The sequence below is a fragment of the Gossypium hirsutum genome, chromosome D10 (genome assembly GCF_007990345.1).
Source record: "Gossypium hirsutum isolate 1008001.06 chromosome D10, Gossypium_hirsutum_v2.1, whole genome shotgun sequence".
NCBI classification, from domain to species: domain Eukaryota; kingdom Viridiplantae; phylum Streptophyta; class Magnoliopsida; order Malvales; family Malvaceae; genus Gossypium; species Gossypium hirsutum.
In genome coordinates this window covers 6956722-6972633 of record NC_053446.1, presented here as the reverse complement: position 1 = coordinate 6972633, position 15912 = coordinate 6956722, and the positions used below count along the sequence as shown (strand labels likewise).

Sequence of the window (15912 nt, the reverse complement as noted above, 5' to 3'; positions counted from 1 at the left end):
TAAAATTATTAGCCATAATGGGTACAATGATCTTACACATTTGAAGCACATTCAATAAAGTTTCCGATGTATGGCAAACATTGGTAAGGATATAGATCAAAAGCACTGAAGAGTAATAGTTTCTCAAGGGAGCAAAGGTAAGCAGGAAAATTCCAAAGACAATTTCTCTGACATCAAAACATATTCAGCGTTGAACCAAAAGAAAAACAAATAACATTCAGTAATTACTTCAAATCCAACAGATAAATTTACGTGTTCGATGCATGTGAACCAAGAAAAGTTTTCCAGATTTGAATTACAAACAAGTTGGAACGTACAGTGGAATGTACAAAAAATAAAATAAAAAACAGTGTTATAGATGTACATCAATTGTGGTTCAAATTGATGTCGCCATTATCAGAATCTTCAGAACACCAATATTCCCTTGCTTAAGTAGAAGCAAGAAGTTAGTATCTGTTACAGGATCACCAGTTTCTCAGAGAAAAAGGGGGGGGGGGAAATTATAGAAGATGGTTCTATGAGGAATATGCATAATGGAGAATTGTAGGAAACAGTTACAGAGTTGACAATTTTTATCTAATCTCTTTGAAGATCCATCATCAAGAGTTAGCCCCATGCCATAGAACAGGCATAATTAACCACCAGTTTTCCATCAAAACCAAAATTCTGCAATGCAAAAGCAGCAAGGGTTGGACTAGGCATAATTAACCACCAGTTATTAACTATGTAACTTATGTGTATTTTGAACTCTAGTAGGGGACAAGCACAACACGGAGTGGTGAGTGGTATCCTCCTCTAAGAGAATGCCTAAATTGCGAGAGAAAAAAATCTCTTCACTAGCGCATAATATCATATGTTTAAGAACTAATTAGACTATCATTCAAAGCAAATATAATTCTCATCAAGTGTGGCATCATATAATTGACAGTTAAAATCCAACACTTGTCAGAGCAAGAAACATGATTAGCTTGTATGGAATATTCTACAAGATGCATTTACCTCCTTAGTGAAAAGGTTTTTGATAGATTGCAGATCCAACCTTTCTCTCCAATCAACATTCTGCAAAAAGCAACCATTTGAAAATCATAAAGAACGAAGAAGCCATCAAGTCTATAACCTAAGACAACCAAATGTAAAGGGAAAAGCTTTAGAATAGGCAACCTGTTTGCTAAAATCACTTTGAATACTATTTTGATCTGCACAAGAAACAGAAATCGGTACAAAGGTCAAGTACAATCAAGTGGAAAAGACCAAAATGTTTGAAACATTGAAAAATAAAGTCATCCCTGCCACCCAGATTGATGCTGTAGATGGTAGAAGTATTGTAGGGAATAATGCCACAGAGGCAAAGACTAGAACTGCCAGCATTGGAGTACTAAAGGTTGTCATCTCCCAATTTATTATAGGCATTAGCTCCTGCATTCATCATGTCAAGAGATAAAATGGACAATCTCCACTAGTCTTTGGAAGGAAATTATGAGTTTTAAAAGCAAAATTAATACAAACTATCACTAAAATCGACAGTTTTGAGTGAACAATAAACAGCCTGCACCTCAAAAAATATCAAACCTAAGTGGACATTCAATATATGTCAGGTTGTATTACACAACTGAGACACATAATAAGACAAGCTCCTGCCTATAATCATCATGGAGGTGATGAAAATTTCTAACTTACAAGATAAAAGCCTAGTCATCTGCCCATTCTAACTAAACAGTGTGCTTAGTTTAATAATAACATCAAGTGCAGCAAGGAGAAAACTTCAGTCTATTTTAAGAACAAAGCAGCAATGATCTCCAAAATTATACTGTTAGAAAACATTAACATTTATTAGAAAATATGTATAAATCACATAACATATCACAACCAAAAAATGTACAACCGTGAACCATCATTAACCCCATAGCAGCACTCACAATCAAAGAGATTTCTAAATGGTTAATTGCATACCACATTTCCAACATCAGTTTTCAATACAAAGCATTCATCCTTGTTCAAAATTTAATGCAATTCCATAATCATAAACTAAAAACAGCTAAAGCATTCAATGTAATGACACCCCTCGAGAGTAATGTTCTCGTAAAAGTTTTCCTAAAAAGAGAAGGCTTCATCCAAAACAACCTTGTAATACCTCAAGCAGAAGCTGCTGCAACCTTCTTCCTCGGTGCTGCTTTAGTACCTAGATCATGATCCAACGCGTTGAAAATAGAAACAAACTCCAAAGATATGCTTTGAACAAAATAGAATGAAAAGAAGTTTAATTATAAACCCGTCAGCAAAAAGAATTAGCAACTCATTACCTTCTCTGAAACAAGTCTTGAACCTGCGAGGGACATGGCGCAGATACCTCATCCTACCGGTTCCAGTGGTCTTTCTTCTGATTGCCTTCACGATCTTGATAACAAAGAAAAAGCGCATGAGGCACTTACATGTCCTCTTACGAGCAGCAGGGAAAGCACAGGCAGAGCAATGGCTCTTCTGGAGATGGAAGCTACGGTGGCCACACCTAATGCAGAGAGTGTGGGTCTTGTTCCTTCTTTTACCAAAACTCCATGTTCTCTTTCCCTGTACATTACCACTTTTTTTAATTTCATTTTCAAATATACAAGTAGATCAATGGGTGGAAAAAGAGAAATAAAAGAGAAATAAAAAGCGATAATCTATGAAGAAATAAAATGAAGAAAGTAAAAGAAATGAACGATCAGAACCGATGGAAGGGAAAAGAAATTACCTGGAAGGGGAACATGGGAGATTCGGAAGCTTGATGAGGGCAAAAATGGAAAAGAAAAGATGAAAAGCAAGCGGAGTCCCTAATCGGCGCTGAGGGGTCGTAATAGCTATTACACGTAATGGGGTAATAGGCCAGTAACCAATTCGGGCTGTAATGTGATTATAGCAAACCAAACACCCGTTTGGTTGTGGGCCCACTACATAGGGGGAATGCATGCCTATTCCCCCAACCAAACGTCCCCTGATTTTTTTAATAAAGATCACTTTTGAAAGAAAATTAGATACTCCAAAAAAGTGTTAGGGATAATTTTTTTATTTAATCTTTTTTTAAATGGAATATACTATAAAAATTAATTCAGGGTTAAATATAGTTGTCATTTTAAAAAACTAAAAATGTTATTTCAATAAAAGAATAGCTAGTCCAACGCATCAGCCTACAACTTTTGCTTCGTCTAGCAAAAGAAGGAAAAGCCTACAACTTTCGCATTCTAAAGAGGAACATAAAGGGTATGGAAAAAGGGTTGATTAGAAGAGCCTGGCATTGTCTGTATTTTGTAATCTGAATATAGCTGAGTAGCATTGTTGCCATTAATGTTTCTTTTTGTTGGGACTAAGAAACAATGTTAAGGAATTTGACAGAAACTTGAGCTTGAAGGCTCGATGTCTTGCTGAAAAAACAAGAAAATCAGCTGAGACCTTTGAGCAAATTGCTTGAGTAAAACCAGAAAAAATGAAGAAAAATTTTGAATAATTTCATTAATTTTGAATTGAGGCATAATGCCAATACATATACTAGTCAATAAGCTGGTCAAAACAAGCAAATGTCACCTAAACAACTACCTACTACAACTAAGTAGTCTTGAAACTAGTTAAACATAACTTGCACACATAGCTATGCTGATTTATCAATCTATCAGCACCTAATTACATCAAAACAATACCAGCTTAGTTCATTTTCAACTAAGTAGCAAAACAGACACTTGAAGTAACAAAATAAATCAACAACATGACCTTCAGCTGCAACTGCATGGCTCGGGCAACTTATCTGCTTCTTGACTGCATGCAGGCCAGCTTCATCACTCCTCCTTGGCTTGCATGCTGCAAACTCCTATTTTGGCTCTCAAATCCTCGAACCTTGACACATAAAGAGGCTTTGTCAAGATATCAGCAAACTGATCTTCAAAATTGTAATAAATCAGTTTCACTTATTGAGATTGTTCCATTTCCCTAACAAAATAAAATTTTATCTTGAAATGCTTGGTTCTCCCATGAAATACTGGATTATTTGCAATTGCAACAGCAGATTGGTTGTCACATTTGATCTCTGTTGCTTCTCTTTGGTGTAGATTCAAATCTGCCATGATTTTTCTTAGCCAAATAGCTTTGTTAACAGCTCCTGCAGCTGCCACATACTCTGCCTCAGCTGTCGATTGAGCAACAACACTTTGCTTCTTTGAGCTCCAGTAAAAAATAGCTGAACCAAGGGTAAACAGATACCCTGAAGTGCTATTCATGTCATCGATTGATCCAGCCCAATCACTATCAGCATAACCAAGCAGCTTCATGCTCTCAACCTTGGTGAATTTTATTCCAAAGTTCAGTGTACCTTTAATGTACCTGAGAACTCTTTTGGCAGCTTGAAGATGACTTGCATTACAATAATGCAAGAATCTAGATAGCAGACACACATCAAACATGATGCCTGGTATTGTGGTTGTCAAGTAAAGTAAACATCCAACCAAACTTCTGTAGGTTGACTCATCTACTTTCTCAAAATCACCTTGGTTGGTCAGTTTTCTCCAACAACAACTGGTGTGCTTGTTGTTTTACAATTCAACATGGAGAACTTATTCAGAATCTTGAAGGGAAATGCCTTTTGACTCAAGAAAATTCCTTGCTGAGTCTGTGACACTTCTATACCAATGAAGTAGGACATTTGTCCCAAGTCTGATATCTCGAACATCCTCTCCATCTTGTATTTGAAATCAGCCAACATGATCTTATTTCCTCCAGTTACCAGTAGGTCATCCACATATAAAGAGACTATGAGTTGTGTTTCATTACCTTCTTTCTTCACATACAAGGTTGGCTCACTGAAGCTTCTCTCGAACCCCAAGCTAGCTAGATAGCTGTCAATTCTATCATTCTAGGCTCTTGGTGCTTGTTTCAAGCCATACAAGGCCTTCTTCGGCTTGTACACATTATCCTCCTTGCATTCAACTTTGGACCCTTCAGGCTGTTTAACATAGATTTCTTCATCAAGAAAACCATTGAGAAAGGTAGATTTTACATTGAGTTGATGTATCTTCCATTGCTTCTGTGCAGCCAAAGCAACCAATAGCCTAATTGTGTCAAGCCTAGCCACTGGTGCAAATGTCTCAAAGTAGTCAATGCCATACTTCTGACTGAATCCCTTCACTACCAGCCTTGCCTTCAGCTTGTTCAGAGTTTCATCAGTATTGTGCTTGGCTCGAAACACCCATTTTACTCCTATGACTTTCTTGTTGATTGGCCTGCAACTAATTCCTAGGTCTGGTTCTTGTCAATCATGTTCATTTCATCGAGCATGGCCTGTTTCCATCCTTGTTGAGCTTCAACTTCTTCAAAGTAAGTTGGTTCCATAGTAGCTACATCTGTTCTTGCATAAACTTCAGCCAGTGGTCTGGTTCCCTTGACTGGCTCATCATCAATGTCCATTTTAGGATCATCTTGATCACATTCAATCTGATTTGTCACCAGGTTTTCAACAGCATATTCTGGCTTATTCTTATCCTAGTTCCAGCTTGATTTCTCATCAAAGACTATATCTCTGCTCACACAAACTTTGTTGGATGTAGGATCCAAAATCCTGTAGCCTTTCTTGACACTACTGTAGCTTACTTTGCCAGGCTGAGCTTTCTTTGCTAGCTTGTCCCTCTTAACTGCTGGTATGTATGCATTACAAATACAGCCAAAAACCTCCAGGTGAGTAATTGATGGTTTGAACTCAAACCAGGCCTCAAATGGTGTTTTTTGAACCAAATCCTTAGTTTGTGGCCTATTTTGAAGGTAAACGGTAGTGTTAACAGCCTCAGCCCAAAATGTCTTAGGCAAATTCCTTTCAAACATTAAGCACCTGACCATATCCATTAGAGTTCGATTATTCCTCTCACTAACACCATTCTGTTGAGGTGTGTAGGAGTTGGTGAGCTGGTGTTTGATGCCTGCGTCATCACAAAAACCCTGAAACCTTGCTGAAGTGTATTCTGTGCCATTATCATACCTTAGTGTCTTCAGCTTGCAACCTGAGTCTATTTCTACTGCAGCCTTGAATTTCCAAAATACTGATGCCACTTTTGACTTATGATTTAAGAAATAAACCCAACAAAACCTTGAGTAATCATCAATAAAAAGGATGAAATACCTGCTACTATTCAAGGATTCTGTCTTCATGAGGCCACACACATCAGTGTAGACTAGCTGCAGCTTTTCTGAGGCTCTCCAAGCCTTGTTCAAAGGAAATGGTTATCTAGCTTGCTTTCCTAGCTGACATATTTCACAAACATCCTCTTTCTCAACCGTTGTGAAATTTTCAACCAAGTCCCTTTTGGTCAGCTCAACCAGTGACTTATAGTTGGCATGACCTAACCTCTTGTGCCATAGCTTAAACTCATCTAAGACTATTGTGTAGGCACTATCTAAACTTTTGTTCCAATCCACAACAAAACTTTTGTCAGCCATGGTTACTGACATGAGTTTGGATCCACTTGGATCACTGATTAGGCATTCCTTGTTTCTAAACACAACTGAATAACCCTTTTCAAGCAGCTGAACTATACTAAGCAGGTTTCTATCAATTTTAGGCACAAACAAAACATTTGAAACAAGTTTGATACCTGAAGGAGTGTCAATCAGCACATCTCCCTTGCCTTTTTCTTTGATGAAGTGTCCATTGCCAACTTTTACCCTTGTTTTGAAACTTCTATCTATGTTCTTGAAAATAGCAGCATTAGGGGTCATGTGGTTTGTGCAACCACTGTCAATCAGCCATTCTTTTATGGCTTTTCTTTTGGCAGCTGAGTAAGAGACTATAGAGACTTGCTCTTCTTGTTCACAGCCTTCTTCTACCACTTGAGCTTGAGCTCTAGACTGTTGAGGCTGGTTTTGATTCAGCTTGCCTTTATTTCTGCAAACCTTTTCAACATAACCCATCTTTTTGCAGACTTTGCACTGCACATCAGGTCTGAACCAACAATTTGCTTCTGGATGACTAAGCCTTTTGCAATGTGGGCAAGATGGATATATTCTTCTTGCTCCATCTCTTCTAGGCTTGTCTGACCAAGTCTTCTTCCTTTTGTAGCCAGAGGAGCTCGAGGTTGGCCTGCTCTTGGCTTGGAAGGCACATTTTTAATTCTCTTCTTGTCTGCTGGCTCTTTTTTACTCCTGAGCATAAAGAGCATTGATCAGCTCAGTCAAAGAGATGCTTGACAGATCTCTTGAGTCTTCAAGGGATGAGATCTTGGCTTCATATCTCTCGGGTAAGGTTGCAATAACCTTTTCCACTATTTTTACTTCACTAAACTGGTCCCCAAACAATCTGATATTGTTCACAATAGACATGATCCTGTCTGAGTATTGCTTCACTATTTCTTCTTCCTTCATCTTCAAATTTTCAAAGTCCCTTCTCAAATTCAAAAGTTGTTGTTGTCTCATTCTTTCAGTCCCTTGAAACTCCTCCTTGAGTTTATCCCAGGCCTGTTTTGGAAACCCACAAGCCATGATCCTTGTGAAAATTACATCAGACACACTGTTTCGGATGTATGGCATGACCTTGTATCTCTTGGCTCTATCATCAGAGTGCTACCTAATATGAGCCACTGTGGGATTGGCTCTCAAGGGTGGTGGTTCAACATCCGAGTTGACAACCTCCCACAAGTCGAATACCTGCAGATAGGTATTTATTTTCACTACCCAAATGTGGTAGCCTTCACCATTAAACATTGGTGGTGGAGCTGGAGAGAATCCGGATGAAGTCATAGTTTTTAGTATTGAAAAATGACAGGTCCACTAAAAAATGAGCTCTAGATACCAATTGTTGAGACTAAAAAACAATATTAAGGAATTTGACAGAAACTTGAGCTTGAAGGCTCGATGTCTTGCTAAGCAAACAAGAAAATCAGCTGAGACCTTTAAGCAAATTGCTTGAGTAAAACCAGAAAAAATGAAGAAGAATTCTGAATAATTTCATTAATTTTGAATTGAGGCATAATGCCTGTCGAAACCATTTTTTGATAAAACGGGATCGACTTGGATTTTCAAAAAATGAAAACGAAAATGGGAGTCGCCACCAATCTTTTTTTAATGAGGTGTGATCGGGTCACCTCGTAAAACGGTTATTTTTAATAAACGGTTTGGATTTATTAAAATAATACTTTTGGTCTACGAAATTCAGAAAAAGAGGTTTGGGAGTCGGTTACGTACGAGGAAGGATTAGCACCCTTGTAACGCTTAAAAAATGGTACCTAGTTGATTAATTAGTGTCTTAATGTCGAAGATTGAAAATTTTAAAGAGTTTTTTTTTAAATACGATCCTTAAAAAATCAAAAAACAGGGGTCGGAATTTAGGATTCTCTTATTTTAAAGGAATATCACATCCAACACGTTAGGATACAATATTTTAAACTCTCGAAACCAAGATCACCTTATGGTTTCAAAAACCCATACTTTGAAGTTTTAAGAGGATATTTGGCCATTTGGTCAAACGAGAAATCGAAACCCAGCACGTTAGGACATGCTTTCTCGAATTTCCAAATGCAAAATATTGCCTTTATTATTTTTAGAAAAAACCCACATATCGAGAAAATAACATGTCATATCAATGCGTTAGGACACAATGTATCGAATTCCCGATACAAGAATACATGCCGAAAATTTACTTATTGAAAGACATTTGACTATCTCGAGTTTGGAAAAGAAATCATGTTCCGTAAGTTAGAACATGATCTTTTGTCAATTCCCGAGATTATTTAAAAAATTTATGTTTGAAAAGATTCGTGTATTTAGATTTTTCACGAAAATCGAAACCCCGTAAGTTAGGATATGACCTTCTCGAATCTAAACACGAAATTTTGCTTATTCAAAAGTCATAATTTAAAAGGATATTTTGCTATTTAGGTTTAACGAGGAAATCGAAATCCCGTAAGTTAGGGTACAATTTCTCGAATTCCGAAAACGCAAAATATTGCCTTATTTTAAAACTTTTTCCTTTTTTTTGAATAATGGGCGAAAGTCGACGAAATATCTATCAATATGCGCGTAGTTTATTTGATTATGCTTTAAAAGAAATCATTTAAAAACTTTGAAAGGATCATATGTGGCTAATAACGATATTGCAATATACATTTGAAATGACAATGAAATAATATGCATAAAAAATATACATGTAGCATTGATGCTAACAAATCCCAATATTAACATGCATGAATAAAAATAATGATGCCAATGACAATATTACAATAATAATAATAACAACAACAATAACCATAATAATAAATCTAAATTTTGAAAGTATTAAAAATAGCAAATAAATAAATAATGAAATAAATAACAACAATAATGGCCAAAATAAAATGAACAAGCCAATAAATAAATAAATAAATACTAATGTAAGTTTGATTAATAATTGAAAATAAGTAAATAAATAAATAGTAAGTGAAATATTAGACAAAACGGTTTTTTTTAAGTTAAATAGACTCGAATTTGGGGTCGAAATTGCAAATAAATAAAAAAGGGATAGCTCGAGGCTGAAATACAACGCGCTTAAGGCATGAGGGACTAACTGGGAAATATTACCTGGTCCAAAAGAGCGGCGTTTGAGCGCGGACTAAAATGAAAAGGAAACAAAATTGTAAGGTAAAATGCAGAAAAATAAATAGGTCCAGATTGAAAGATTAATAAAAGGTGGAGGGACCAGGTCAGAAAATATCCCATTAGGCACTAGAACACGCGGACCTTGGCAGTGTTGGGTCGGGTCTTCGGGTCCCACGTGAAACGACGTCGTTTTAGCCATTGTTGCCTAAACCTAAAACGGCATCGTTTTATTCCCAATATAAATGTTAAAAATCAGAAAAAAAACATTTTAACCCTTATTTTTAAAAAAAAAATCCAGAGAGCTTTCAAACTCTCTCTCTCGTAGCCCTCAAATCTGGCCAATAGGGCTGTCGCATGCGCCGCCGTAGGCGGTGGCCGGAGCACCAAAAATTTGGGTTTTTAACCCCGCTTCAAGGACCGACTGAAGGCCGAGCCTTCATAGCCTAGGGCCATGGGAAGAAACCACAAACGCCACCCTCTCCGTCCGGTTTCGGCAACCGAAATGGCTCCGGCGACGGACTTTGCAGGCAACCCCAAGTAAGTCTTTTTCTTTTTTATTTTCATTTAAAAAAGAATAATAAATAAATAAATAAATAAAGATTGAAATCCAAAAAAAAAACCCAGAAATCACTTTAGTTTCTGCTTTTTTATTTCTAATGTTCGTCAAAAAAGCCAGAAGAAATTATAGTGCTTGTATTCGGCTTATATAACCAATTTTAAAATCCCTAAACTTCTTTTTTTTTGTCATTTTGTGCTTTGGATTGTTGTTTGTTGTTTGCTGCTTCTCTTTTGTTTTTTTTCTTTTGTTGTATTCTCTGCTTGCGTATTGTTCATTGCTTTGCAGGTGTCAGAGGTTGACAGTCGGTAATGGGCAAGCTGTGGCGGTGTGCGAAGGCGTGCGACGCAGGTGGCTAGCAGAACGTGTGGCGCGCCTTAGGGTTTACTTCTCTGCTGAATGGGGTTAATTTTGGGTTGGGATTATGTTTGTATTTGGGCTTAGGGTTATTAATTGGGCTTGGGTTGTTGTTTCGTTGTAATTGGGTTAAGTCTAGGCTTGGTTTGGTTTTGGTCTATTTGGGTTTTGGGCCCCGGGTCAAAATTGGGCTTGTACAATGCCAATACATATACTAGTCAATAAGCTGGTCAAAACAAGCAAATGTCACCTAAAGAACTACCTACTAGCTACCACTAAGAAGTCTTGAAACTAGTTAAACATAACTTGCACACATACCTATGTTGATTTATCAATCTATCAGCACCTAATTACATCAAAACAATACCAACTTAATTCATTTTCAACTAATTAGCAAAACAGACACTTGAAGTAACAAAATAGATCAGCAACATGAACTTCAGCTGCAACTGCATGGCTCAGGCAGCTTCTCTGCTTTTTGTCTGCATGCAGGCTAGCTTCATCACTTTTGTCAATGGTAATCTTGGTGATGAAGTGGTGTAAAACATGGTCAAATTCCTCCCCATTGCTCCATTCGCAAACTTCAGCCTTTATTAGGCTCCTGTTGTTTCAAACCAAGTCCCAAATTGGGAAATCTTTCCTTGGCAACATATAGTCTCCATCTCCAAGCTTCAAACTGGGGCAGAAATCACCCAATCCATCCCCCATGTAGATGATTGTTTTCTTCTCCTCCACCGCGAATAAAGATATTTGGATCTTTTCGATCACAATACCCTATTCAAAAGGAACCGAAACATAGTCAATTTGATAACAAGAAAAATGACAAAGCTCCACGTACCTAACAGCTAATCGTGTTTTGTATCTGATTACACGTAAAATTCCCCAGAAATTATGTTAATAAAATAGTATAAAAATGTTGGTGGGTGATAATCTATTTAAATAATGCATTTGCTTATGTCCAAATTCAAGGCGTGACCGAGAAAACATGTCGGGAGCTTTCGAATTTATTAAAGAAAAAGATTTAGAGGGTATGGGTAACTTGCCCATGTTTGGAGGGCAAGGATGAGAATATCCATGGGGATGTTTAGTGAAATCATGGTAAGGGAAGATCTTAACCTGCCTTCTTCATCCACGAAGCTTGGGTTCGTATTGATTTCTGAAAAGCATTCCTTCAAACCATGATGTTTTAAAATTGTGTCGATGAAGAACACGTTCGCATCACTAACGATTTTCAAATCACATCTGCAAAAATAATGCCATTGCACACACTAAACTTTTGAGTATTTTTCTAACGAGAAAACCAATAAGAAAATTAAATAAAACCAAGTGAGAAATATTATATACCCTAAAGCATGTGCAGATTTAATGGCTTGGATGATTCGGGGATGAATAGGAGTTCTTTTTAAAACAGCTACAATGTCTTCAATTTTGGTTCCTTGTATATGAAGTTCTTTCATCATTCGGTCGTGAAATATATATTTTGTAAAAACAACAACAACAACAACACTGATTAAACCCTAGTTCTTAGATTTGGAAAAATTAAAAGAAAAAACTAAAAAAAAAGAATAAAGAGAAATTACCATGAGAGAGTTCAAAGGCATAGTAGGTAAGAGCTCGTTGAACAACTCAGTAGCACCCAACTTGTCCACCACCCAATTATCACTATCGCAATCGAGAATCGTCTTATCGAAATCCATAACCACAACTACGTTTGAAGCAGCCATTTTAGAACGTGAATCGAAAGAAAAGGTTCTGAGAGAGACAACGAAACACGGAAGAATAAAAATATAGTAGGAAAGAGAAGGAAGGTAATTTGACTGAGGTTGAAGGGTTTTTTGTTTTTTTTGGGTGATGGGGCTTAGAATGAAGAGGGTATTTATAGTGAATGATGATTGTTCTGATTTTGGAAATATTAAACCTATATCTTTGTGTTCCAATTACTTTGTTTCCACGAAAGTGGATAATGGGGGACTTGTTCATTTTTATGAGAACAAATTATATTCCTATTAGGAACTCAATTTCCTAAATATATAACTAGAGTGTAAATTATCTATTTTAGTTTTTACCTCTCTATTAAATAAATAATATTTTGTATTCTTTAAAAACATTTTTAAATTATTGATATCATGCTTAATTGTGTTAATTAACTAAAGGTTTGAAGCCACATAATTTTATGGTATGCTTAAAAATTATTATTTTAAGATCATTTTAAAAGTAATTTTTTATTAAAATTTTGATTGAATTAATTGGGTCTTAATTTAATTATAAAACTATCAGAGTAATAATTTTATTTTTTTCATATAAAATCTAAAATAATACTTAGAATTTGAATCCAAAACATTATGATTTTTAATTTGTACCTTATCATATCAATAAAGTGACATTTGATTATTATATATTTATTTAATTTGTTAAATATATTATTTTCACCCATGGTCGGTAACGTAATTATTATTATGTTAATGGAAATTTGGGTGGTAGCGGAAGTAGAGAGAGGAGCAATTCTATGAGTTGGAAAACTAGTGCACTTTGCATGCTCAAGAAAAACAATGAACCCTTTACAAGTACAAGGTGATGATAATGCAAATAACCTAACCACATTGAGCGAAATCATCTCCTCTTCTTTATCCACTGCTCGCTGTAATTTCTATCGATAAATAACACACGTTTCTGATTTTTTTTTTTGTCGAAACCATCAGAACTACATTAAGGAAATTCCATAAGAAAAGTAAACAAGACCATCACATGGTCAAACCAAACATGAGAACAAGTGCTCGAGTGAAGAACAGCCACATCCGACGAAGAGAAAATAAGCACAACCTGCCTAACACAAAAGGCCACAAGAGGACAACAAGAGACAAAATAGACTAAAACGGACAAAGCTTCAACTTTGTTCCAAACACCAAAATACAACGCTAGTCCTAATCTCTTAGTCTTCATCTTCACCTCCAAGGTTCGGTCAGGATAGACATTGCAACCATATGAGACCACCTGGCGATGTAGGAGACCAAGAATGCTCCAACCACGAAAGCCTTTTGGTGGAAACATAAACCCTGGAACTGTTCCGTGACCTCGGATCACTAGAGGATGGCGGAGATTACTCGGTACAGAAGCCAAATACCTTCCTCCGGAGGAGCCCATCAAGTCAACCCATGGAAAAGCTAAGGATGCAACCAAGATTCATACCTAAAACAAAATAAAAAGCAAACAATAACGGTAAACAAGAGCAAAAGGAAGAAAGGGGGAAAGGGAGAGCCCATGGTGGCTTGAAGCCTCTTTCCCACATAGCATTTTTTTAAAATCTGAACATATAATTGTATTGTATTTTAGTTTTATGTTCGGATTATAGAAATATCGCTGAGTTATACTCAATATACGATTTTGTTTTCCATGTGCAGATTAAGTACTTATCGATTCGATAGTCTACTCAACATCCAACGACCATCTCGAACTCAACTGTTGGTGAAATGTTCTTTGATCTTGGCATGTACCTAGGATGTTCTAGATATATTTAATGTTCATTTTGTGTCTTAATGGTATTTGAGTTCTAAGTTTGTAAGTATTGTGTATATATGTGTGGTTGATAGGAATGATCATTTTGAAGATGTGTTGCTAGAGTAATTTGGTGATATGCATGATGATTAGACAATTGAGGTATTGATATATTGAACTGATTTGTACATGGATAAGATGTTTAGATGATGATTTGCATGCTTTTTTTTATGTTTAGGTATGTTATTTGAGTTTAGGCAAGTTTTGAGCACGAGTGTATCTTTTAAAAATTAGTTTTCACCATTTCTGAACTCAAGTATCAATATTTTTACATCTAGTATCGATGCTTAACCAAATTAACAGTTTTAAAACAAACAGAATCCAGAAATGGTGTCGATTTTTATTTAAGTATCATTTTTCATAAAATATTGATACCATGAAATAAATATTCGGTATCCTTATTTTGCAAAGAAAACATAATTGGATTTAGGTATCGATTTTCAATAAGGTATCGATTTGGTATTGATACCAACTGTGAAACTTCAATATTGATTTTTAAACTTTAAAATTTTACAATTAAATCCTATTACATGCCTGAATTTCACAATTAGGTCCTTGCAAGTTTCAAAATTTTTAATATGTCTGATTATACGTGATTTAATGATAAATAATTGAGATATCTTCTTTAGTAAAGTATTTATTGATTATTGGATATTGTCATAGCATCTTATTACTCGAGTCTACTAGCCGGACCGGATAAGGGGTTATATAGCTCGAATAAGTCGAAACCAAAAATATTCAAACTTGAAATAATTTGAATTTGAATAATGCACTATTCGAACCGATCGAAAATCTCCCGTTTGCCACCTTTAATAATGATATTTGTATCTCAATATTTTATGTTTTTAAGCACATTTTGTATTCCTTTTTTTAAAATATTACAATATATGCATTTGAAAGGAAAGTTCATTAATTCATTCCATGAATGAGATCATAAAATTCGGGGGGAAAAACATCAAACACTCAACGTTGGCGATGAAGGACAAGCTTCATCAACACAACAAAGGCTTCAGCTTCAGCATCAATAAATTATTATGGCACATTTAAAATTGCCTCTGTCACAACTTAAACACGACATATTTGCAGTGATATTGCAAGTACTTTGTAACAACCCGGTTTGACTCTAATCGGAATAGTGGTTTCGGGACCACAAATCCGAATTAGAAAAATATTTTTATATTATTTTCTGTGTTTATTATGTGTGAATTTACTAGTGTAAAAATTCCGTGCTTTAATTTCGTCGTTTAAGTGTCCGATTTAAAAAAAAGAGCTTAATCGTGTAAAATAAAAATTTAGTGGTTAAATATAAAATCACCTAATTGTTGTTGTCTTTTTAAATGGGAGGATTTATGATGCAATAAGACCATAAAGTAGATAGTTGGTGGCATATGACATAATTGACCTTAATATATATGTTATATATATTTATTATAATAAGGTTAATTTAGTCAATTGTTAAATTAAACATTATAATCAAAATAAATGATGAAAAGATGAATGTTTTTCATCTTTTCTTAGCCGAATTCATGCAAAAGAAAAATAAAAGAAGCCAAACAATATTCGGCCATTTTGAAGCTTGATTAAGATCGAGAACCAAAGAAATCGGAGTTAGATCGGGGAAAAGCCAAATTAGTCGAATAATCGTCCGACTTCGATTTTCCATCGTCCAAGGTAAGTTTATTAGCAATTTACTGTTATTAAATCAATATATACATATATATATATATGTATATATATTGTATATTTGATGAGTTATAATTAAAAGTATATGAATTGAAATTAGTTAAGTATGAATGTTATATATATGCATAAATGAAGTTCGAATATGTATACATATATATGTATATCTATTGTACATTTGATGAGCT

The 15912-nt window shown here is 35.5% G+C and overlaps 2 protein-coding genes and 1 pseudogene across 5 annotated transcripts; all 3 read right to left on the bottom strand.

The window, feature by feature from the left end:
* Positions 1-266: 266 nt before the first annotated feature.
* LOC107913883 (60S ribosomal protein L37-1) lies at positions 267-2961 on the bottom strand. Of its 4 annotated transcripts, none has more exons than XM_041102981.1 (6): positions 2732-2961; positions 2301-2578; positions 2122-2179; positions 1162-1416; positions 1000-1059; positions 267-666 (listed from the first exon to the last, which is right to left on the bottom strand). In XM_041102981.1, the coding sequence occupies exons 1-3, from the start codon at positions 2944-2946 to the stop codon at positions 2133-2135; spliced, it is 540 nt and encodes a 179-aa protein (XP_040958915.1). In that variant the 5' UTR covers positions 2947-2961; the 3' UTR covers positions 267-666; positions 1000-1059; positions 1162-1416; positions 2122-2132. The 4 variants fall into 4 exon arrangements, with proteins under 4 accessions (XP_040958915.1, XP_040958916.1, XP_016698041.2 ...); XM_041102982.1 differs by having other exon boundaries at positions 2132-2179; XM_016842552.2 differs by having other exon boundaries at positions 2301-2565; positions 2732-2860.
* Positions 2962-7146: 4185 nt separating this feature from the next.
* Positions 7147-7746, bottom strand: LOC107915241 (uncharacterized). Its single transcript, XM_016844405.1, has 2 exons — positions 7574-7746; positions 7147-7492 (listed from the first exon to the last, which is right to left on the bottom strand). The coding sequence occupies exons 1-2, from the start codon at positions 7744-7746 to the stop codon at positions 7147-7149; spliced, it is 519 nt and encodes a 172-aa protein (XP_016699894.1).
* A 2450-nt stretch (positions 7747-10196) lies between these two features.
* Positions 10197-12216, bottom strand: LOC107915894 (inorganic pyrophosphatase 2-like; annotated as a pseudogene).
* Between the last annotated feature and the right edge of the window lie 3696 nt (positions 12217-15912).